The sequence below is a fragment of the Dasypus novemcinctus genome, chromosome 21, assembly GCF_030445035.2.
Source record: "Dasypus novemcinctus isolate mDasNov1 chromosome 21, mDasNov1.1.hap2, whole genome shotgun sequence".
Taxonomy (NCBI): Eukaryota; Metazoa; Chordata; class Mammalia; order Cingulata; family Dasypodidae; genus Dasypus; species Dasypus novemcinctus.
The window spans coordinates 23,367,981-23,390,581 of NC_080693.1; the positions used below are offsets into that span (position 1 = coordinate 23,367,981).

The following is a 22,601-nucleotide window of genomic DNA, read 5'->3' on the forward strand; positions in this document are numbered from 1 at the left end:
CTCATCACAGGGAGCAGGGGCAGAACCAGACGTCACAGCTAGAGGTCCCAGGCTGTCGCTGACCAGATAGGACATAGTGTAGACCAGGGGTTCTGAACCAGGGGTATATGAACCTCAGTGGAAATTTAAGAAACCATTATCCCTGTGGGGACGTGTTGGTGCGGGTGTGATCTATTTATTAAATAATACACAGTACGGTGTGGACTTAGTAAGGGGTCTGGCAAAGGGGTCCACAGAACAAAAAAGGTGAAGAACCCCTGGCTCAGACTTTGCAGTCCACATACAGTTTCAACCCCATCTTCTTCTTTCTTTTCTTTTTTTAACCACCTTTAAAATTTTTATGTATGGGGAAGCGGCTGTAGCTCAATCAGTTGGGTTCCCGTCTACCATATGGGAGGCTCTGGGTTCGCATCTCAGGGCCTCCTTGTGAAGGCAAAGCTGGCCCATGCGCAGCGGAGAGCTGACCGCCTGTGCACCGTGGCGAGCTGGTGCAGCAAGATGATACAAGAAAAGGGAGACAGGCAGATACAGAAAAAACACCCAGTGAATGGGCACAGAGAAGTGACAGCAAAAGAAAAGGAACAAGCCACAAGGGGGGAAATAAATAAATAAATAAATCTTTTTTTAAAAAAGTTATGTATGTATGTATGTATGCATTTATGGGGGTACCAGATATTGAACCTGGGACGTTGGATGAGCAAAGCAGGCACTCAGCCACTGAACTACACTACACCCACTCTGCAGTAAGTCATTTTGAACTCACTGGCTATATACACACAGACTGTGTATGGACTGGATTTGGCCCATGGGCCATCGTTTGCTGACTCCTGCACTCATCCATGTCAGACACCCATGAATTCATCCTTCATCTTCCTTTCCCTTCCACCCTCCACACCCAATCCCAAAACCAGTCCTACTGATTCTACGCCCAAAATACGTCTTGGATACCTTGACTGTCCCCACCCTAGTCTGAGCCAGGACTGGCTCTCACTCGAGCCCCAGAACCATCCTCCTACTGGAATTCCATCTTCCATTCTTGTTCCCTTCTAGCCATTCTCCGCAGAGCAACAGGGTGACTATTTTAAGGTGTAAACGCCTCAAATTAAAAAGCCTTTAAGTGACTTCCAACCACCCTTTGGGAAAAATGCAAACTCCTTTCCAGGGCTTGCAGGGCTCTGCATGATCAGCCCACGTCCCCAGCCTCATCTTGGGCAGCGTAGCCCCGATCGCTGTACTCCCGCCACAACGGGCTTTCTTCATTTCCTAAACACACCAAACTCTTTCTGCCTCAGGGCCGTGTGGCCAGGAGCCCAAGATCAAGGTGTCGGCAGCGCCATGCTTCCTCTGAAGGCTCTAAGGCAGAGCCTTTCCTTGCCTCCTTGCATCTAGTGGTGCCAGCACACTTGGTGTTCCTTGGCTGTAGATGCATCTCTCCAGCCTCTGCCTCTGTCATCGTGGCCTTCTCCCCTCTCTGTGTCACGATCTCCCTCCACTTGGTCTTATGAACACATCCATCACTGGATTCAGGCTCCACTCTAATCTAGTAGGGCCCCATCGTAACTTGAATCTATCTGCAAAGGCCCTACTTCCAAATAAGACCCCATTCACAAATACTGGGGGGTTAAGACTTGAACATATCTTTTGGGGGAAGTCGACCCATTACAGGGCCTTTGCACAGGCTGGTAGCTCCGCCCTTTATGTGCTTCCTCCCATAGTGCAATTGGCTGCTTCTACCTCATCCTTCAGCCTAACTACGGCATCTGCAGAAAGGCCCCTCTCTATCACAGGTGCAGTCAATCACCTGTTCAAAATGTCAGGTCCTGAAAGTGCTAAAGTGAAAAGCACCTTTTTATTGCTGGACTCCCAACTTAGATTGTGTCCCATGAGGGCAGGGCTCTGGTTCACAACTGAATCCCTTGCTCCTAGCAGAGTCTGGCATAGAATGGGTACTTCATAAATATCTGTTTGGTGAGTGAATGAGTGACTCTCCTGGATTTCTATGCAGTCCAGTGTTTTTCAAACTGGAGGTCATAAGCCCCTCAGTACATTGGAAATCAGTGCACTTAAAAAAATTAGTGGGGAAGCAGATGTGATCTCAAGCGACTAAGATTCCACCTACCACATGGGAGGTCCTGGGTTCATTTTATAGAACCTCCTAAAGAAGAAGAGCAAGACAACGAGCTGGTGTGGCAAGCTGACACAACGAGATGATGCAAAAAGAGACACAAGTAGGAAAAACATAATAGACTAGCAGAGGTGGCACAGGTGATTAGGCCCCTCCCTCCCACATGGGAGGCCCTGTGTTTGGTTTTTGAGCACACAACAAACAAGCACACAATGAACAGTGACCATAAACAATAAGGGAGTGGGGAAAAATAAATAAAATAAATCTTTAAAAAAAATTAGGAGAGTGGATGTTACTCAGTGGTTGTAAATACTTTAAAGTATTTTTAAAAGATGAAATAGTCTGTTACTCTAGAATAGAGTAGACCAGGGTGCATCAAATGAAACAAGCGTAACAACTCTTTTGTGAAACTTCTGTTTAGTCTTCACATCTGTATGTGTACATACGCACATTCAAGTACACATATAAATGGATATGCATGAGATCATGAGGTAACCTAGTAAGTCCATATATTTAATTATCTAGTCAAGTTATTTACTTAAGGAGGTGCCTCACCACATTACTTTACTTTATTTAAAATAGTTTGTTGATTTATGATATGTTATATGAGGGAAAACACTAATGGCAAAAAGAATGGCTATGGTGTGAAAGCAATTTGCAAAAACATATGGCAGCACAAAGCTACTAATTTTTGAGGGCCTACAGTGTGAGAAGCATCTCGTACTCATTAGTTCTAATCATTAAAAGCCCTGCAAGGCAGATATCATCTCCATGTTACAGAATGCCTGCCCAGAACCCACATGGTCAAGGAAGTAGTAGAAGGAGCTGCCAGACATGAGCCTTTTGGGTTACAGAACACTAAGTTCCATTTCTTCTATCTCATAGTTTGAAGTCTGAGATCTGCTCCACTATACTCAAATCTACCATGGTCTTTTGCTCTGGACCACACAGGATAAATCTTCACAAAGTCTTCATCTTTTTTTGGAAGGTTGTATGCATCCCACCTTCCTTTGTCAATTAATACATATTCTTTCAACCCAGGCTTGGGTTTGCCCAGGGTCCCACCACTGGCAAAAGGCAAAACCTAAGGTTCTTGGCTCCTGACCACAGTGGGCAGGGGGTGTGGAGTGGGAGTAAGGAGAAGACTAGGATTAGCTGGGATTCAACCTAATCCAAAGGTATTGTCACCCATGAATAGGTAGACAGACCAATAGTACAGAATACAGAAGTCCAGAAACAGACTCAAGCCTATAGGTGTTTAATATATGATACAGGAGATGGAATCTCAAGAAATAAGATTTCAATTAGGTGTCTTGGGAAAAATTGGTACCAACTCTTGAGAGAATTGAATCCATCTCTTTCATGAATATCAGGAAACACCAAATCAAACTTCTAAAAGTAAAAACCTAAACCAACAGAAGTATTTGTAGAAAATCTAGGGGAAACACTCAGAATTCATAAACCACAAGAGAAATTACTGCCAAAAAGGCAAAACCCAAACTTACTTCATGGTAACAATTATCACAGTCATACATAGTCCAATGACAAATATTACGTAAGGAACAAGCATTGGTCATTAACATTACAGACAACAGTTTAATCTTGTAACTAGAAGAATTATAGGATCTAGAAATCAATAAGGAAAGACCAAAGGTCCATATGGAAAAACAGTCAAAGGATATGGATAGACAGTTCACAGAAAATGAAGCACAATGGCTCTTAATGTGATAAGGTGCTTGACTTTGCACTAATAAAAAGGGAAATATTAAAACTACACTGAGGGAAGCAGATTTGGCTGAACTGATAGAGCGTCTGTCTACCATATGGGAGGTCCAGGGTTCAAACCCAGGGCCTCCTGACCCGTGTGGAGCTGGCCCACGCACAGTGCTGATGTGCCGTGCCATGCAGGGGTGTCCCCCGTGTAGGGGAGCCCCATGCACAAGGAATGTGCCCTGCAAAAAGAGCCACGTGGAGCAAAAAAAGCGCAACCTGCCCAGGAGTGGCGCCATACACACGGAGAGCTGACACAGCAAGATGATGCAACAAAAGGAGACACAGATTCCCTGTGCCACTGACAAGAAAGCAAGTGGACACAGAGAGCAGACAATGGGGGGAAGGAGGGGAGAAAAATAAATAAAAAATAAATCTTAAAAAAAAAAAGCTACACTGAGATACCATTTTCCACCTATTAGATTGATGAAAATCTAAAATTTAAAAATACGTTCTATTGGCAAGACTCTAGGAAAAGAGACACTCTTATATTGCTGGTAGGAGTGTAAATTCTATAATCCTTTGTGCTGGGCAACTTAGTATTTGTCAAAATGCAGACCCAGCTATGCCAATTCTGAGAATTTACCCTGCATCAGTATCTTTGGACATGTAAAAAATGATATTTGTAAAAGAGCTATGACAGAATACTTGTCATTGCAAAATACTGAATCAGTCCAAATATCCATCTACAGGGGATTTATTTAATAAATTGTTACATCCATTCAGGTAAATATTATGCATATATTAAAAAGGATAGATAGGTAAGTGTTCGACAAAAGATTTCCAAGATGTGAAGAAAAAAAGCCAGGTGCAATAAATAAGATATACTCTGCCTTTTATATAAATTGGGGGGATGGAGGGATAGATGAAATGTACTCGCAAGTGCTTGTTAAATACAGTGCCTAAACTAGTGCCCAACAGACCAATCACTCTATTACATTACCCTGTTTATTTCCTACATATTGAAACCTGAAATTCTTATTTATTTTTGTATTCTCCAGTTTATTTCCTGTCTCTTCTCAAAAGAACATAAACAAAGCAAAAATAAAAATAAAAGCAACTGGAAAAAAAAAAGAAAGAAAGATAAGCTTCCTAAGAATTGGGATCCTGTCCACCTTGTCCACTGCAGAAACCCTAGAACAGTGTCAGGAACTACTAGCTGTCCTCCAAAATCTCTTCTTTCTTCCTCAGCTATAGAATCCCTAATTTTCAGGATGGCACATGGCTGCCCAGAATAAATCCCAGCCTCCCCTGTAGCTAGGTGCAACCAGGTGATGAATTTCTAGCCAACAAGATGTAAGTGGAAATAGATAAGTTATTAAACTTCTAGAGTGTGCCCTCAATGCAGAGGTGCCTGTTTTCATCCCTTCTTCTTCCTAATGGTGGGGATACAGATATACTGGCTGGAGCCCCAGCAGCCATCATGGAGTGACTTAGGGGCGTAGAAGACATGAATGCTGATAAAAAACATGGATGGTGCCTGACTGACTGTCTTCCGTTGTCTTGAATGAGAAAGAATCACTGTTACTCCCAGTCAAAACCATTCCAAAAATAATACATCATTGTTATTCCAGCCAAAGCCATTCCAAAATAGTACAGTTACCTAAAACACAACAGGTAATGAATAAATACGTGCTCAAAGAATAAATAAGTGCACGCATGCATGAAGGTTGGCAGAGGACGTTTGTCTTGATGCCAAGACACAGAGGTACCAACTGGCACAAAAGAACAGCTGGATTCTGCACGGCAGCCACGATCCTCACACAACCCTGGGTTCATCCCCATGTGATCTTCACTGTGAAACTCAAATTCCCTTTGGTTTGTGTTTGCGGTTGTAAAGTGAGAGTCGTGTTATTTTTCTACCACCTAGCAGGAACTCATAACTGAGAAGCACCGACAGTAGCTGACTCTGATATTCAAGAAGCTAAAGCTGAGCCCAGAAAGGCCCAGGCGAGGTGACTGTCACACTGAGGTTTTGGGGCCCATCGTTGCCCCTGATACCTGCATGTTTGATGCTCACCTACAATACCTACGTGGACTGGGGACCTCAGGAGTCACCCCTGCAGAGCAGAAGGCATGGGCCCCAGAGCCAGGGAGGCCTGGGTTCAAACCTGTGACTCTGCCATTTAACTAGCAGTAGGAGAAAGCACAGACACAGATGGGAGGGGACCCACCTTTGCTTCCTATTGTTTTAGTGTTAAATGGGCTTTTTCCTGGCACAGGTACATAATGTGAGCAAATGCAGACCTCAGGGGAACTCTGCAGAGAGCAATGTCGTCTGGGCCTCTTGGGCTGCCAAACCGCCCCTGGGACACTGGGGGTTTGGCTTTCTGATGTTCACACCTGGGGAGGTTCTGGATTTTTGCTCTTGGGAAGGCAGGGCTCACAGAGCACACACCAACCCTTCACAATTGATACTACTTCTAACTCCCACTGCGACTGCACTGTAGTGACCTTATTGTACATTGGTGCCACCCCGGGAGTGGTAGAGAAGGAGTCAGCACATGCAGCATGGTGAAGGGTGGCAGGTTGAGTTCTGTACTCAGAAAGAAACCCCGTTCTTAATCGTAATCCATTCCCGTGGGGGCGAACGCACTGTAAACAGGGCCTTTGGGAGACTGTTTTTAGTTAAGATGTGGCCAAGTGAATGAGGAAGGGGCTTAATCCTGTTTCTAAAGGCCTGATATGGGAAGTGGACGTGTCTGTCTACCACATGGAGGGTCCAGGGTTCAATCCCAGGGCCTCCTGACCCGTGTGGTGAGTTGGCCCACAAGCAGTGCTGCCACATGCAAGGAGTGCCGTGGCATGCAGGGGCGTCCCTGTGTAGGGGTGCACCACGCACAAGGAATGCACCCTGCAAGGAGAGCTTCTCCGTGTGAAAAAAGCGCAGCCCACCCAGGAGTGGCACTGCATGCATGGAGAGCTGATGCAGCAAGATGATGCAACAAAAAAGAGACGTAGTTTTCCCAGTGCCACCGGACAATGCAAGCAGACCCAGAACACACAGTGAATGGACACAGAGAGCAGACAATGGGGGGGAAGGGGAAAGAAAGAAATAAAAATAAATCCTTAAAAAAAAAAAGAAAAAGAAAAAGCCACGGGGAGGAGTCAGAGGCTGCAGTTAAGGGAAAGAAAAGGGAGAACAGCAACATGTGACGGGAAAGCCAAGGAACCCAAGAATTGCCAACCAGAAGGCTACCGACCCCAGAAGCCTTCTAGCTTCTGAAACCCTGGGCCAATAAATTCCCATTGTTCAAGCCAACCCATTGTGTAGTATTTGGTGTAACATCTTGGAAACCAAGAAACGAAGTGACAGATCCATGTTCCAATGACCCTTATTCTCATGACTGCACGCACAGAAATGCATTCAGCTAGATATTCTTGGTAAAAAATCTGAGGTTAATGCAGTAAGAGAGTCTCCTGAGATATGGGTCTCAAGAGACGTCTGCTGGGGTTACTTACAGCCTAGTGAAGTGACACTGGCAAAGGGGCTGGACGGAGTGGTCCTAGGGGCTAAGCAGGAGGCAACCCCACTCATCTGGAGCAGAACACCTGGAGAACAGGATGGTGCCACCTGGCAGTGCACAACGGCCACCTGAGGCTGAAAGCAGACTTGGGGGCCCCTGTCATCTCAGGCCTGACCAGCCCAAGCTGGCCCAGCATCCCCCATCCTCCAAACACCTCTCTGCCCACTCTTGGGGTCCTCAGCCTGATACTGCACCATGAATTCTCCCCGTGGGTACCTGTACCATCTTCCAATGGCAGGCAGAACTACATGCTAAGCCTCTCTGAATCCACTACTATCCTACACAGTAGAGACACTCCATTTCTCTTTGCTGCTGCTACAGCTAGCCCGTCTCCAAGCTTTCCATTATCATTTCAGTGCCATGGTGGGGGGAAAAAAAGCAACGAATAACCTAACCAAGAAAAACAACCAGCTATGACGCTCTCCATGGTGCTGAAAGGGATAGTGCTGAACTGAGAGTGACCGCAGCTCTACAGGTCCCCAAAAGGAAAAAAACTAAAATAAACGTACCCCACATAATTTAAAAACACCAAATCTGATAAGTAAGCCTCCTTGTGTGGAATCACTCAGTTCTAACAATCCCCTCCTCTGTTTGGTGAGGTCCAGAGTTCAGGCTGCAATTCAGTCCATATTCCAACTACAAACCTAAACCCGCGTCGGCTCTCAGGTTCCTACCTGGTCCGCTGCTCTCTCCCAAAGGCCTGGCTATGCTGAGGAGCCCGAGAGAGGACAGCGTCGGAGAAAGGATCTCGGAGGGGGGGGGGGCTGATGCTCCGCCCCACCCGGATGCTCCGCCCCCCGGGGCCGACCTGGCGCGCTCACCTGTGTAGTGCCCCCCTTGCAGGCTGCCGTGGTGGTTGCAGACGGCGTACAGGTCGTACAGGAAGTCCTGCGGGCAGCTGTGGGGCAGGCAGGCCGGCTGCTTCCAGGAGGGCCAGGGGCCCGGTGCGGGCTGGGGGCCGCTGCTTCTCTGGGCCACGTGGGGGGCCATGTCGAGGCCGGTGAGCGGGAACCTCACGAGCGTGGAGAGCTTGTTTCTCCTCTCCCCCACCTGACAGAACCTTTTGAGGTGGATGAGGAGGATATCAGGCAGGGTCCACAAACTCAGCTTCACCACCCCTTGCTGCAGGACCTGGCAGTGGGGACACTTCCACGCATCGTCCTGGGCCAGCTGGAAAGGAAGGGACCAGGACCGTGAGGCCAGCCCCCCGGAAAGCAGCCAGCCCCCTTCCCGGCTGGGCGCGGGCCCCCGGGTGGGACCTGCTCCTCCTTGGTGTAGAACTGGAAGCATTCGTCCAGGGTGCAGCTGGGCTGCTGGTGGGCCTGCCGCTGCCGCCACACGCTCTCTGCCTCCTCGACCCGCTCCTCCGGGGGGCTCCCGAACAGGCTGCCGGAGAGAAAGCCCAAGGGCATTCAGGGACTCCCAGCTCCAAGCATGCTTCACCTCCCTCTCTCCTCATTGCAAGCCAGGTGGTGGGCGCCCCTCGGGCGAAGCTTGGAGCCCTTCCCAAGCGCTTATGGGGCACCTCGTGCAGACGTAGCACCCCCTCTTTCCCTGCAATTGTCCACCTTCCCAATCAGCTCCTGAAGGGACCAAGCCCTCATCTTATTTATCTTTGCTTTCCTCATCCCGGCACAGAGCCTGCACCTAGCAGGAGATCAGGAAACCTTTAATGGAACTGGACAGTATCCTTTTTCAAAGTAGGCTGATGCATCTGGTGCTACAGAGGTGGCCAAGGGCAGTGATGAAGGGCATGGACTCGAGCCAGACAGCCTGGGTTCAAATCCCAGCTCTGCTTTTGCTGTGTGACCCTGTGTAAATATTTAGCCTCTTTGTACTTCAGTTTCCACATCTGAAAAAAAATGTGACTTATGGGAAGCAGATGTGGCTCACACAGTTGGGTACCTGCCTACCACGTGGGAGGTCCTGGATTTGGTTCCCAGTACCTCCTAAAGACGATGACCAAGACAGCGAGCTAATGCAACAGGCTGGCACAGCAAGCTGATGCAACAAGATGACACAATGAAGAAACACAACAAGGAAACACAATGAGAGATATAACAGCAGGGAGTGGAGGTGTCTCAAGTGATAGGGCACCTCCCTTCCACTTAGGAGGTCCCAGAAGTCCCAGGTTTGGTTTCCCATGCCTCCTAAAAAAAAAGAAGGCAAGCACACAGACAGCAGACAACAAACGCAAACCATGGGGGGCGAGGGGTGTGTGGTCTAAATAAATAAAATAAATCTTTAAAGAAAAAAAAATATGACTTATACCAGTACTACTGTAGGGTGTGATGCAAATTAAACACATTGTATATATGTAAAATGCTCAGAGCAGTGGCTGACACAGGGTAGGTGGGAAATTGCTACCTTGTTGCATCTGCTACTATGACTGCTTCTGACACCACCACCATCACCGACACTATTACTATCACTAATATTATTCATATGCAGACAAATTTCACCAGAGTTTCTCAGAGGAATGGATGGCATTGCATCAAGAGTGCATGCAGACTGCCCACATTCATAGTGGGGCGAAACTGGGTAGAGGGAAGATGTGTTTGCACAGGCAGGACCTATTTCTCCTCTGTAGTTCTGTTAAACTCACCGCTCTTTGGCACCGCTGTCCCATTCCACGGCCAGCCTGACATGGGGGGGACCTCCGGGCCTCCTGAGGTGCAAAGCCCTGAGGAGAGAGCAGGGAAGCCCATCAGGAAACACGCAGCCTCCTTCCCACCTCCTGCAGGGTCCAAGAGTCTGCCTCCAATCCCGAGACTGATCTTCCAAACAGAAACACCTGAAAATGACTGTAAGCCAAGGCTGTTGCCAAGTCTGCTGAAGGCGGAGTCCTAAAACTACCCCTTAAAACTATCCCTCACTCCCGTGGGCACAGGGGAGCTCACGGGATTCTGGTTCCTGCCAAGGACACAGGTCAGTCTTCCACTGCACCGCCTTCGCGGCGTCCGCAGGGCCATTCCATTTGCATGTCCTACACTCAACGCTGACAGTGCTGAAAAGAAGCTGCTAGCCATCCCTCCACCCTAATGCTAAAGGAGCAGCACCTAAAAAGCCCTCCCCTTCCCTCCCAACCCCTCCAATACACAGAAAATCTCGGTGTGAGTCAACCTACAGCTCTCTCCAGCTGCCTGAGCTCAGCCCGTTTCAGAAGAGGCAGGGTGGCGTTACTGCAGAAGAGATGGACAAGGAGAACATGGAGGGCACGAGGTTTTACCCTGACATCAGCAAGACACATGGAGGTGGGGGGGGGAAGTTTGCACCTAAAAGAGTGTTTAGAATGTATTGCAATAAAAGTCGGAATGTACGATGAGTTCTTAAGTCGTGGGGAGAATCAGTAAAAATGTTGAGCTCGCTCATGGTAGTTACAAAGACCTATGGCTAAGCACTGACGGGTGCTGAGTGGCTTCAAAGCACCGTCTTACACAAATGACAACCAAGACAGAGCAAAGGATAACGTGTGTCTGGGAGGAGTTCTCCCAGTTTACTGTTGTTGGGGAGAAATATCAACCGCCCCTCCTGAGCTTTCTGTAGAGTGGAGAGTGGGAATGAGGAAAGTGACCGTTTAAGCCCCTCCGAGGTTGGCATTCTCTTTTGCCCATCCCTGGGAATTTGCCCCTGCAAACGGCTGGAGGTTTGGCATGTTTATTCAATTCAGGGGAGACATATTAGTGAGCCCATTTACAACCCTATATCTAAGCCTTTTTCTTTAGAACCCCCAAATCCCCCATTTCCACAATGTAGGACAGGAGGCCTGCAGTTGGAGAGCTCTGCCTTGACACAGTGTATGATTTAATTTGGGGAGAACGAATTGAAGTTGAGACCAAATTGGTCTCATATCTATCTCATATCCTTTAACTTTCCTTACCAATGAACATTATATTTTGATATCTTTCTGCCTCAATCCTAAGTATACTTTTCAATTGAATCTAAACATGGAAGGGAAAGGTGAATCCTTTCTTGGTATCCTCAAACTGCAAGCTTATCACACAAAACTCTTCAGGCCACAAAATGGTGAGAGGTCATTGGTAAAAACAATGATACACAGAAAGCATAATCTCCTCTGATCACAGCCACGATTCAAGTAGGGAAAGAAGGCATCATCCAACATGTATAGAGGGATGCTATTCCAAACAATATATATACACATATCTAACAATCTCTACCCCTAGGGAGCCCACAGTCTAATGGGCGAGACACACAAAGATCATTCAAATGCTCCCAGTGAGTTTGTGGCAACCCAGAGAAAGAGCACTCAGTCTGCACCGGAGGGCAAAGACTTCCCACGGAGAACGAGTAGGAGCTAGCCAGGTGAGGATAAAGGGTAGAGGTGAAGGGCGCAGCAAAAGCGAACGGTGGCATGTGTACGGGCATGGGGTTTGGTGGTGCTGGAGTGTCCAGGACACATGAGTGACTGCCTATAAGGAAAGAGGGTAAGGTGAGATCATGGAGAGCTTATAGCCATGCTCTGATGTGTGAACTTTATCCTCTGGACACTGAGAGGCCAGCAAAGGGTTTTAAACAGACAGGTATGGAAGCAGATGGATGAGAAGATGGCTGGGCTGGAGGCACGTAAATCAGATAGGAGGTTCTGGAACAACCCAGGCAAGAGGTGATAAGAGCCTGGACTCAGGAAATGGTGGTGGAGAGGAGGTGGAGATCTGTGGAATCATGGAATTTGGAACAGGTAAGCCTTGATGATGGCCTGAATGTAAAGATAAAGAGAGAAGGAAGAACCAAGGATGGCTCCCAGATTTCTATCTTGGGTTACTGAGTAGATGGCGGTGCTGTCATTTAGAGACAACAAGAAGAGGAAACGCTTATCAACAAGAGTTAAGGGGAGCAGATGTAGCTCAAGTGATTGAGTGTCTGTTTCCCATGTATGATGTCCTGGGTTCGATCTCCAGTACCTCCTAAAAACAAACAAATGAAAAGACCAGCTCTCACTGAGGAGTGGATGTAGCTCAGTGGTTGAGCACCTGCTTCCCATGTATAAGATCCTGGGTTCAATCCCTGGTACCTTCTAAAATAAAAAATTTTTTAAAAAGTCGGATCAGCAAATGTTTAGTTTTCAATATTTACTAACACTTAAGACAGACAGATGGGTTAGATCTCTGAGAAACATCTGAGAAACATCTGGGCTGGAGAAACAGCTCCAGGAGACCTTGACCTAAAAGTGGTAGATCGCTAACTCAGGGGGTGAAATGTAGAAGGGGAGAGCAGTGGCCACGGAGTGGGCCAATGAAGTCCAACAAGACTTGATGGCCTGGGGAGGGAAAGGAGCACTTCAAAAAGACTAAGAAATTTCCAGAACAAGGAGGTGAAATGACAGGGAGGCCAAAGATGCTGAATGGAGGGCTCCGTGAGGGAGGCGAGGGGTTGATAATACTGAATGCTGGGAAGTCTGAGGACGTTGAGGAGAACTGTCCAATCGGGGTTGGGGGTAGGGGACTGCAGTGGGATATCCCATGAACAGAAGGTGAAGGAGAACTTTAGTCAAACTAGCAAGAGACGCAGACTCAAGGAAGGGCATCCTTTGGTATGATCAAGTCTCTACACAACCATACTCTTGTCCAGTGCTTTTCAATCTATCTATGGTGAAAGACAAGTTGTTTCTCAGTCATTGCAGACATTTGTAAAATACAATGAAAAGATAATTGGGGGTGGACACATGCAAAATACAAATCCAATTTATGCAGATATATATATATATTATACTCAATATATATATATATTTTTAAAGATTTTATTATTTATTTCTCTCCCCTTCCCCTCCTCCCACCCTCTTAGTTGTCTGCTCTCTGTATCTATTCGCCGTGTGTTCTTCTGTGACTGCTTCTATCCTTATCAGTGGCACCGGGAATCTGTGTTTCTTTTTGTTGTGTCATCTTGTTGTGTCAGCTCTCCGGTGTGCGGCACCATTCTTGGGCAAGCTGCACTTTCTTTCATGCTGGGCAGCTCTCCTTACAGGGCACACTCTTTGCGCATAGGGTTCCCTTACACGGGGACACCCCTGCGTGGCACCGCACTCCTTGCGTGCATCAGCACTGCACATGGGCCAGCTCCACATGGGTCAAGGAGGCCTGGGGTTTGAACCGCAGACCTCCCATGTGGTAGGTGGACGCTCTATCCATTGGGCTAAGTCCGCTTCCCTCAATGTATTTTCAATTGCTCTGTCATGTTGCTTGAAAATTTCTAAATGCCTCCTCTCAATTTCTTGTCATGGACTAGTGACAAACAGCTGACAGGGTGGCGCCATTCTGTGGAACTCAGTTTGCCATGGTTGCTAGGACAAACAGCACGACAGGCTGGCTTAAGCAATGGGAATTTTTTATTTATTATTAATTCCCCCCCCCTTGCGGCTTGCCTGCTGTCTGCTCTCTGTTGTCCATTCGCAGTGCGTTCTTCTGTGTCTGCTTGTCTTCCTTTGTTACATCATCTTGCTGCGCCAGCTCTCCATGGGTGTGGACCAGGGAGGCCCAGGATGCGAACCCAGGGCCTCCCATATGGTAGATGGGAGCCCAACTGATTGAGCCACAGCCGTTTCCCAAGCAATGGGAATTTATTGTCTTATGGTATTGGAAGCTAGAAGCCCAAGATCAAGGTCTCAACAGGTCATGCCTTCTCCCAAAGTCTGTGGCATTCTGGTGCCTGCTTACCAGTCCTTGGGGCTCCTGAGCTCTGCCTCTGTCACGTGGCGATCTCTCTCTCTAGCTTCTCTTCCATCTGGATTCCCCTTCCATGTGTCATCTCCTTTGCTTGTAAGGACTTCAGCCATATTGTATTAAGGCCAACCCCAATTCAGTTTGGCTGCTCCTTAACTAACTGATAATAGCATCCTTGAAGTTCCTATTTATAAATGATTCACACCCAGGGAATGTGGATTTTTTTGTGATATTCAGTCCCAACAGCAACACAACAAGTAGCACCGCTCTGTTCTCTGAGACCAAGTGTTGGAGGGTGCCCAGTAGCCTCTTTTCTTCTTGGGCCCAAGCAGGTCCTGTCTGGCAGGTCTCCTGTCTCCCCAACTCCATGAATCAGTGGCCAGCTAAGGGGAATGGCGAATGGGGGCGGCGGCACAGAATCTTCTGTTGTATCCCACTCTCTCCCCCTCTCCTTTTTTTATAGTTTCATCTTTTCTTTTTTAAGATTTTATTTCTCTCCTCTTACCCCCGCCCCCCGTTGTCTGCTCTCTTGTGTTGGTTCGCCGTGTACCCCACTCTCTCTTTAGAAAGGGGTCGCCCCTCCCTACATGGATTCAGGCAGCTTTGACTGACCAAGCCCAGGAGTCAGAGAACCTTCTGGAGACGGTTCAGCCCATGGGGACGTGCACAAACGTGCTGGACAATTCACTAATAGGCCAAATCTGCTTCTTTGATGTTCCACTGTGGCCCTGAGGACTGCGTGGCAAGGCTTTGCGCCTTGAGGAGGGGGGGGGGACGAGCCTGTGGAGAATGAGGACGTCACAGTCACCAGAGGCACCGAATTCCATAATCTTTTACCACCGAGGCCAGCGATCCGTGGTGGAATTCTCACCCACCCCAGGGGAGATATTCTTCCAGCTGAGTTCAGTGGTCTTGCCTAATTGAAGGAACGTCAGACCTTCCAGTCAGATCAATCCGGGATCAAATTCAGGCCGGGCTGGGGAGGGGTGAGCAAGTTAACTCACCTCTGGGAACCTCGGGGTCCCCTCATCCTTGCAGTGGCCGTGAAAGCACCTGTCTAAGGGTGAAAAACCCAGAATGCGCAAAACCACCTGCCTCGGTGGCCGGCACCGGAGCGGCAAGTGACCAAGAACAGCTCACGCTGTCATCGATTTGACAGATACATGGCTTCAAAGGAGTCTAGTCCAATGAGGACGTGTTCACTCTCTTACTGAATCGAGAATATCCTCTTACCTGTCGACCGCCCAGTGACCGAGGGGCCGGCTGTCCTGGGGGGATAAGTAGCTGCAGGTTAGGGGGAACCCGACAACCCGGATGGAGAACAGCGACCCCAGATTCTGCCAACACAAAAACAGAAGAGCCGGGTCAACAGTGCTCCCTAGGTGGATTTAAATTACAGTCTGAAGTAGCAAATAAATTGCTCGAAAAATATCATCTTTTTTTCTATAGTCTATTTTGAATATTTTCATAATGATTATTCAAAACCTAGAGATAGAAAAGACTTTTCTTAGAAGATACAAACTACACTTTTTTTGTATAAATTTATTTAGCACCATCATACTATATATTTTTTAAAGATTTATTTTTTTATTTATTTCTCTTGCCCACCCCACCCCCCGCATCGTCTGCTCTGTCCATTGGCTGTGTGTTCTTCCGCATCCGCGTGCATTTTCAGGCAGCACTGGGAAACTGTGCCTCTTTTTGTTGCGTCATCCTGCTACATTACCTCTCCGTGTGTGTGATGCCATTCCTGGGCAGGCTGCACTTTTTTCACGCGGGGCAGCTCTCCTTGCAGGGCGCATTCCTTGCACGTGGGGCTTCCCTATGCGGGGGCACCCATGCATGGCATGGCATTCCTTGTGTGCAGCAAGCCCTGCGTGTGGGCCAGCTCACCACACAGGTCAGGAGGCCCTGGGTATCAAACCCTGGACCCTCCATACGGTAGGCGGCCGCTCCATCAGTTGAGCCACATCTGCTTCCCTACACCTTTTTAATGAAGTGATTTAATGTTATGGTTTAACACATTGCATTTTCCCCCAAAGATGAACATATTCAGAGTATATATATAAATTTTTTTCTTTTCTTTTTTCAAGGAGGTACTGGGAATTGAAACTGGGACTTCGTACATGCAAAGCAGGTGCTCAATCACTGAGCTGCACCTGCTCTAGCAGAAAGGATATTTAAAGAAGTGTTTACTGGGAATAGATGTAACTAAATGACAATGGTACAGTCAACAGAAAATAAATCAATTATATTAGTTAATTACAAATGGATGAGTTAACTGACTTTATTAGGTTTATCATTATCACCCAAATGAGACAATTATCTAAGAGCAAGTTAGTGTCTGCTACATACTACATGCAAAAGAAATATTGATAGTTTAAAATAAGGTATATAAAGAGAGATCCCTTTTATTTTTATCCTAAGGTGTACATTTTGTTTGTGTTTTAACATTTCTGAAATTGAAGTGAGTCTAAAAATCAATGGAGTCTTCAAAAATAGTTTGTATGTGTCTTAAAAAGTTAAACACAGAATTATCATAGGACCTGGCATTTCCCTTCCTAGGTTTATACCCCAATGAATGGAAAACAGGGACTCAAACGTGTCTACCAATGTCCATAGCCACATTAGTCTCAATTGCCAAAAGATAGAAATAATTTAAGAGTCCATCAACCGATTAACAGATAAAATGTAGTATATCCATATAGTGAGGTTCTGATACATAGTACATCATGGATGAATCTTCAAAGCTTTATGCTAAGTGAACTAAGCCAGGCACAAAAGGACAGATATTGCACGAAAAATCTAGAACAGGCAACTTCATAGAGACTGAAAATAGATTAGAGGTTGCCAACAGCTGGGAGAAGGGTGGAATGGGGGGGGGGGCGTTATTTCTTAATGAGTTTCCATTTGGGATGTTTTGGAAATACATAGTGGTAAAAGGTTGTGCAACATTGTGAATGCAATTAATATCACAGTATTGTACACTTAAAAGTGGTTAGAAAGAGAAATTTATTTTACCACAATAAAATTTTGAAAAACAAAACAAAATTTTCAAGGTCATCGAAATCCAGGAAAATCTGAAAAACTATCCCAACCAAGAGAAGCCTAAGGAGATGTATAAAGTAAATGCAGGGAAGCAGATGTGGCTCAACTGATAAGAGCATCCGCCCACCATATAGGAAGTCCAGGACTCAAACCCAGGGCCTCCTGACCTGTGTGGTGAGCTGGCCCATGCGCAGTGCTGTTCCAGGTGCCCCACACACAAGGAGTGCGCCCCGCAAGGAGGGCTACCCCGCATGAAAAGTTCAACCTGCCCAGGAGTGGTGCTGCACGCACAGAGAGACACAGAGAGCTGACTCAGCAAGATAACGCAACAAAAAGAGATACAGATTCCCATGCGGCTTGACAAGAATGCAAGCAGACACAGAAGAACACACAGCAAATGGACACAGAGAACAGACAATGGGGGGTGGGGGAGAGAAATAAATAAAATAAATCTTTAAAAAAAATAGGGGCTACTGGGTATAAGGGAGTGAGGTGGTATTGTGGGAACTCTGTACTATCTGCTCAATTTCTCTGTGAATCTAAAACTGTTCTTAAATAATAATAAGTAACTAGAAATCAATGGAGTCTTCACATGAAGGAGATACCAGTCCTTTTTTACTGTTTGTTTTTTTTTTAAGAAGAACGCAGGACCTTGTACGTGCAAAGCAGGTACTCAACCACAGACAGAACTACACAAGATACCAGTTCCTAAAAGTTGTCGCTGAGGACCTTGACTACAAAGAGGAAAAAAAAAACATTTTCTTCTGAAATTCCAAAAACAATGATAAGAGGTAGAAATAATAGAAATAAAGATTGAATTCAGCCAAGAAAAGAGGAGGGAGCCCCATGATTCCAGGAAGGGTGAAGAGCACATGGGAAGACGGACTGCACCAAAACTGATTCAGAGCTGTGAGCTGACGCCTTTGACCGTGGCAGACGATGTGTGCAGGGGAGCAAGGGGATAGGAGGTGGAGAGGGAAACCAGAACCTGCTGGTAGAGGGGCCAGGGGTGAAGTTTATGACGTCTGTAGGTCTAACTGGACTAAAGCCACATTCTACTTGAAAGAGAAAATCAAAGATGGGAAGCAACTGACTTTAGGGCTCGTCGATTCAGACTTCACCAGGAAAGATGGGGAGAAACTGCCTGTCCTTCTGTCGCCCCTGGCTGAGGCTTGCTGTGTGCATCACAAGCCCATACATAACCAAGGCTCCAGCATCTGCAAGGAGGCAGTGCACACTGTCTGCGGACAAAGAAATAGCGCTGGGCTCCTAGGCTCCTACGCACACGTTTACAAAGCCACCGTGCAGTTTTGAGGGGCAGTGATAAACTTTTTATCTCACTTCATGCAATTTAATTCTGTCCAGCAAATTGGTCGTTTTTGTAAGAGAAATTTTCCTGTTCTCTCTTCTTGGCTAGAGAAGTTAGTTTTAGAACCTCCACTACAGGGTCGCTACTTTTAGTCTCTTCAAGTCAATGCTGAGAATTATGAATGTATTCATTTTAAACGATTGCCCTATTGGGTGAGTATGTAACAGAGTACTGAAAGCATCAGGGGAGGAGAGGTGGCCAGCCGGGACGCTCACGACCACGCAAAACAAATGAACCGTAAGGACCAACGTGCCCAACCACGCATTCCCCAGTGAATCTGCGCAGGAGCAGCCGTTGCCGAGTTGCCTGCCTTGGAATTTTGTTCAGGTTCTAAACTGGAAATAAGTTAGATATAGAGATCAGGTGTGGAGGGAAAAGGTGAGTATGTCTGCCCAGGTGGAGAGCAAGAACCGCAGAATCTGGTGTTCCATATAAGTGGTCTTGTCCGATTTCAACGATCAAGGAAGGGCACAGGACTGGGGGGATGGCCGGTAGCTATTACGAGATTCTCTGACCTATTTGTCAAGAAGGGAGAGCTTCTGATTTGGGCACTGGGTGTAGTCCATATAGATAAAAACTGGTGCAAATGTAGTGAAGGTCTTTAATGAACTGATAAATCCATTCAAATGTATGGTGGTCCCCCAGCAGGGAGGAACGTGAATTGTGAGGAATTATTTCTGAAATAAGTTTTGTATATGCCCCAGATTAGAAGCTCTAAGAGGATAGATGGGAAAAAATAAGATTCTAAAGGTATGGACCTGCCACCTTTTATACCAGACAGACATCGGAATAGCTTCTGATACTATTGGGGCTAAAGGTAATGGTTTTAGAATATGTGTTTTTATTTGGAAGCTATTAATTTGAGAATAAATAAATTAACAGGGCAAAATTTTCCCTTGAGTTTTTCTCTGAGTTTTTCAAAAACTGGAAAAAAATTATTTTAGTGCCTAGACTTTAATATTTGGGACATAGCATCAATTTTAATTTTCCACAGAAATCACATCTCAAATCCCTGGTAATTTTTTATCCAAATGTATACATTTCAATTTATTATAATACACTATCCTTCAAGAAACACCATGAAAGGCCATAAATATACAAAATTGAGAATAGCAATGAAAATCCCACTCTTTATTCCAATGGTATTTTTGAAAGATAAAACAGAAAAAAGCTCCATCCCATGAAAGCTACATTGTAATGCCACTAAGAGTAAAACACTCCAGGCCATAAAACGGTTACTTCCTTGCACATACATCCAAGTTGTTTCATAAGAGAACGGGCACTTGCACACATTTACTAACAGCAAGCCACAGTTCTCTTCAGGAACCCCTGGATGCCGCCGACCCCACTGACCTGTAAAGGGGGCTCGCTCTTCATGAGATAGCGGATCTTACTGAGAACACGCTGCTGGAGCTGGGCCCAGGAAATGCCTCTGTCTTCCCTTATCAGGAAAGGTGGCCCAAACCTGAAATCCAAGGAGAACCAACAGTCAGGAGGGCTTGCTCCTCTCAGTGAAGAGTTAAGCAGCAGGCATAGAGCCCTCTACCAGGAGGGACTTCATACACAATTGCCAATCACAGACCATGGTCATCTAATCGTCACCTGAAATGGAGGTGCTGTGATGTAAACAGAAGCCCAAAGATGCAAAGCCAAGGGGATACTGCAATGTAAACAGGTTGCTTCAAATGAGCAGGTGGCTGTTACCTTGTCTTGCCTATACTGGAGAGCAGAGCAAGAGAATACTGGAGTAGAGGAAAGCAAGGCAGGGATCCCTGGGAAATGAAAGGCAACACAGTCCAGTTGATGCCTTCATCAGCTTTGTGTACAGCTGAGAATGTTATCCAACGTCTCAACTTCAAGAACATGCAGCATTCAGGTTGCAGTGCAAGAATGCTGGATATGGGGGTGATTGTCAATTCTAGCTCTGCAGTGGGCAACTCTGGACATCTGGACAAACCACTGAGGCACTCGCTGTCCCCTTGGCCACACTGAGGGAAGGTACAGTGGAGACCCAATGAAGTAAGGATGTGAAAGTGTCGAGCACACTTTGGTGAAGCACAGCACAAATACGAGCTGGCATATCTGGGTGGGCAAGTGCACTGTGCACTCCTCTGAAGGATGACGGCTCAGTTTATCTACCCAATACTCTACTGTAGGGCACTCAGGTTGCTTCCAAGTTTCTGTTTAAACAATCCTTCTTTATTTCAGGAACTACATATATTCTTGTACACCCATACATCTTTGGTATATATGACCAATTGTTTCTTTAGGATGTATTTCCAGAAGTGGATATGTGAGACCAAAGTTTTAAGGCTTTCTACACCCAAATGACCCTCCAGAAATGTTAGATTAATTTACCAATGAAGAAACACCAGATTATCTGACTCTTGCCCAGAATACATATTACTAATTTTTTTTAAGAAGTCTTTAACAATCTAAAAGACTAAGAATGGTGTCTTGATGTTGTAATTGGAATTTTTTTCTACTATTAATGAAGTGAAATATTTTAACATAGCTTGTATTTCTTCTGTGAACTGCTTTAATCTTTGTGGTTCATTTTACTAAGAGAGCATTTGTCTCTTATTAATTTAAGAAAGAGCTAGTTTTATATGACAGATATCACATGATGTAAAGATTTTTCTTTGTCTTCTGCCTTTCAAATGAGCTTTTAGTTTAAAATGTCAAATGTATTTAAAAGAAATATTCCCCTAGATCATCTTCAAGTTATTTTAAAAATTATCTCTCTAATCAATTCGGAATTTATGTATATGAATTTATGGTGGGAGAAAAAATATTGACTATTTAAAAAAAAAGGCCAGTCTCACTTATTAAATGATTCATTTACTCCTACTAGGATAAAATACCTTAAAATTTTTTTTTAACATATCCACCAAACAAATCTTTCCCATCCCTGGTAATTTCTAATCTATTTTCTATCTCTGTGAATTTGCTATTTCTAGACATATCTTTTAAGTGACATCATGCAAAATATGTCCTTATATGCCAATTTATATCACTAGTGTAACGTTTTCAAGGTTCTTCCACATTGCAGTTATGTATACACTTAGTACGCTTTGGATGGATTATATGCTGTATTAATATGGATCAATCAATGGATTGATTTTAAAACTATATTATAAAAATCAATCAATGGATTGATTTTAAAACTATATTATAAAAGAAAGCCTCTGCTGGCTAATTGTTAAGGAGGATATTAGGGCAGATATTTCTGATCTTCTTGATCAGAAAGTAACCCACTCCTGGCTTATTATAATACTTGGGAAAGGATGTTTAATTTTATCAAATGAGAACTTACTCTAGACAGAATCCTAAGTACATGTCTACAAATCCCAAATAGCATGTTAAAAAAAAAAAAAAAGAGTGAAGTTAAACATACCTGCTAGCCTGCTGCCCTGACCCCACCAAGTTACAGAAGAGGATTAGCACCTTGTTCTCACTCTGCACCGGCAGGGATAATCGCCGACCCTCACGGGCTGCCAAGCGTGGGGAGACTGAGAGACCAGGTGGATGAGCTGGAAGAGGGAGAACTGCATCTGAAATCTTGCAGGGTCTGCTTTGCTATGTCAGAACCCTGGGCTCTCTGACCCCTCTTTCTCTGCGAGCATCTACATATTAAAGCAGGAACATACTATAGGGCTTGAGAGGAGATACCCAGGCTCAAGGTGGCTGTGTCACCTGGCCTCTAGCAGACCAAGATCACATACACGATGTGCATTTGCAGCTGTGTTTCGCTGAAAACTTTTGAATAAGGGCAGGGAATTTTTTTTAAAGACATACCAGGGATTGAGCCCGGGACAGCATACATGTGAAACGGGTGCTCAACCAGCAAGCTACACCCACTCCACACAAAGGCAGCGATTTAATTAACCTCTTTTCAAAGCCAGTCAAAGAAATAGTCCAAAATGGTTTGGGTGGCTTTTTTGCCTAGCTCAGAGAGCCCCCAGAGTACCACTCTCAGAGAGCCAACCTGAGAAGTACACAGAAGGCAGGAATCGTTACCACTGAAGAGGTGGAGGAATTAGAACACCCTCCACTTAGTTCTGAAATGTTGGCTTTCAAGGCAA

General features: G+C 45.7%; 1 protein-coding gene across 1 annotated transcript in view; it reads right to left on the reverse strand.

The window, feature by feature from the left end:
* Positions 1-22,601, reverse strand: part of USP43 (ubiquitin specific peptidase 43) — a 76,447-nt gene that overhangs the window by 18,366 nt on the left and 35,480 nt on the right. Inside the window, exons 7-12 of the mRNA XM_058283486.2 lie at positions 21,914-22,049; positions 19,870-19,981; positions 15,333-15,436; positions 10,028-10,105; positions 8,682-8,808; positions 8,244-8,592 (exon numbers count right to left, since the gene is read on the reverse strand). Of these exons, the coding sequence (XP_058139469.1) occupies positions 8,244-8,592; positions 8,682-8,808; positions 10,028-10,105; positions 15,333-15,436; positions 19,870-19,981; positions 21,914-22,049 (906 nt within the window). The remainder of the gene's footprint in view (positions 1-8,243; positions 8,593-8,681; positions 8,809-10,027; positions 10,106-15,332; positions 15,437-19,869; positions 19,982-21,913; positions 22,050-22,601) is intronic.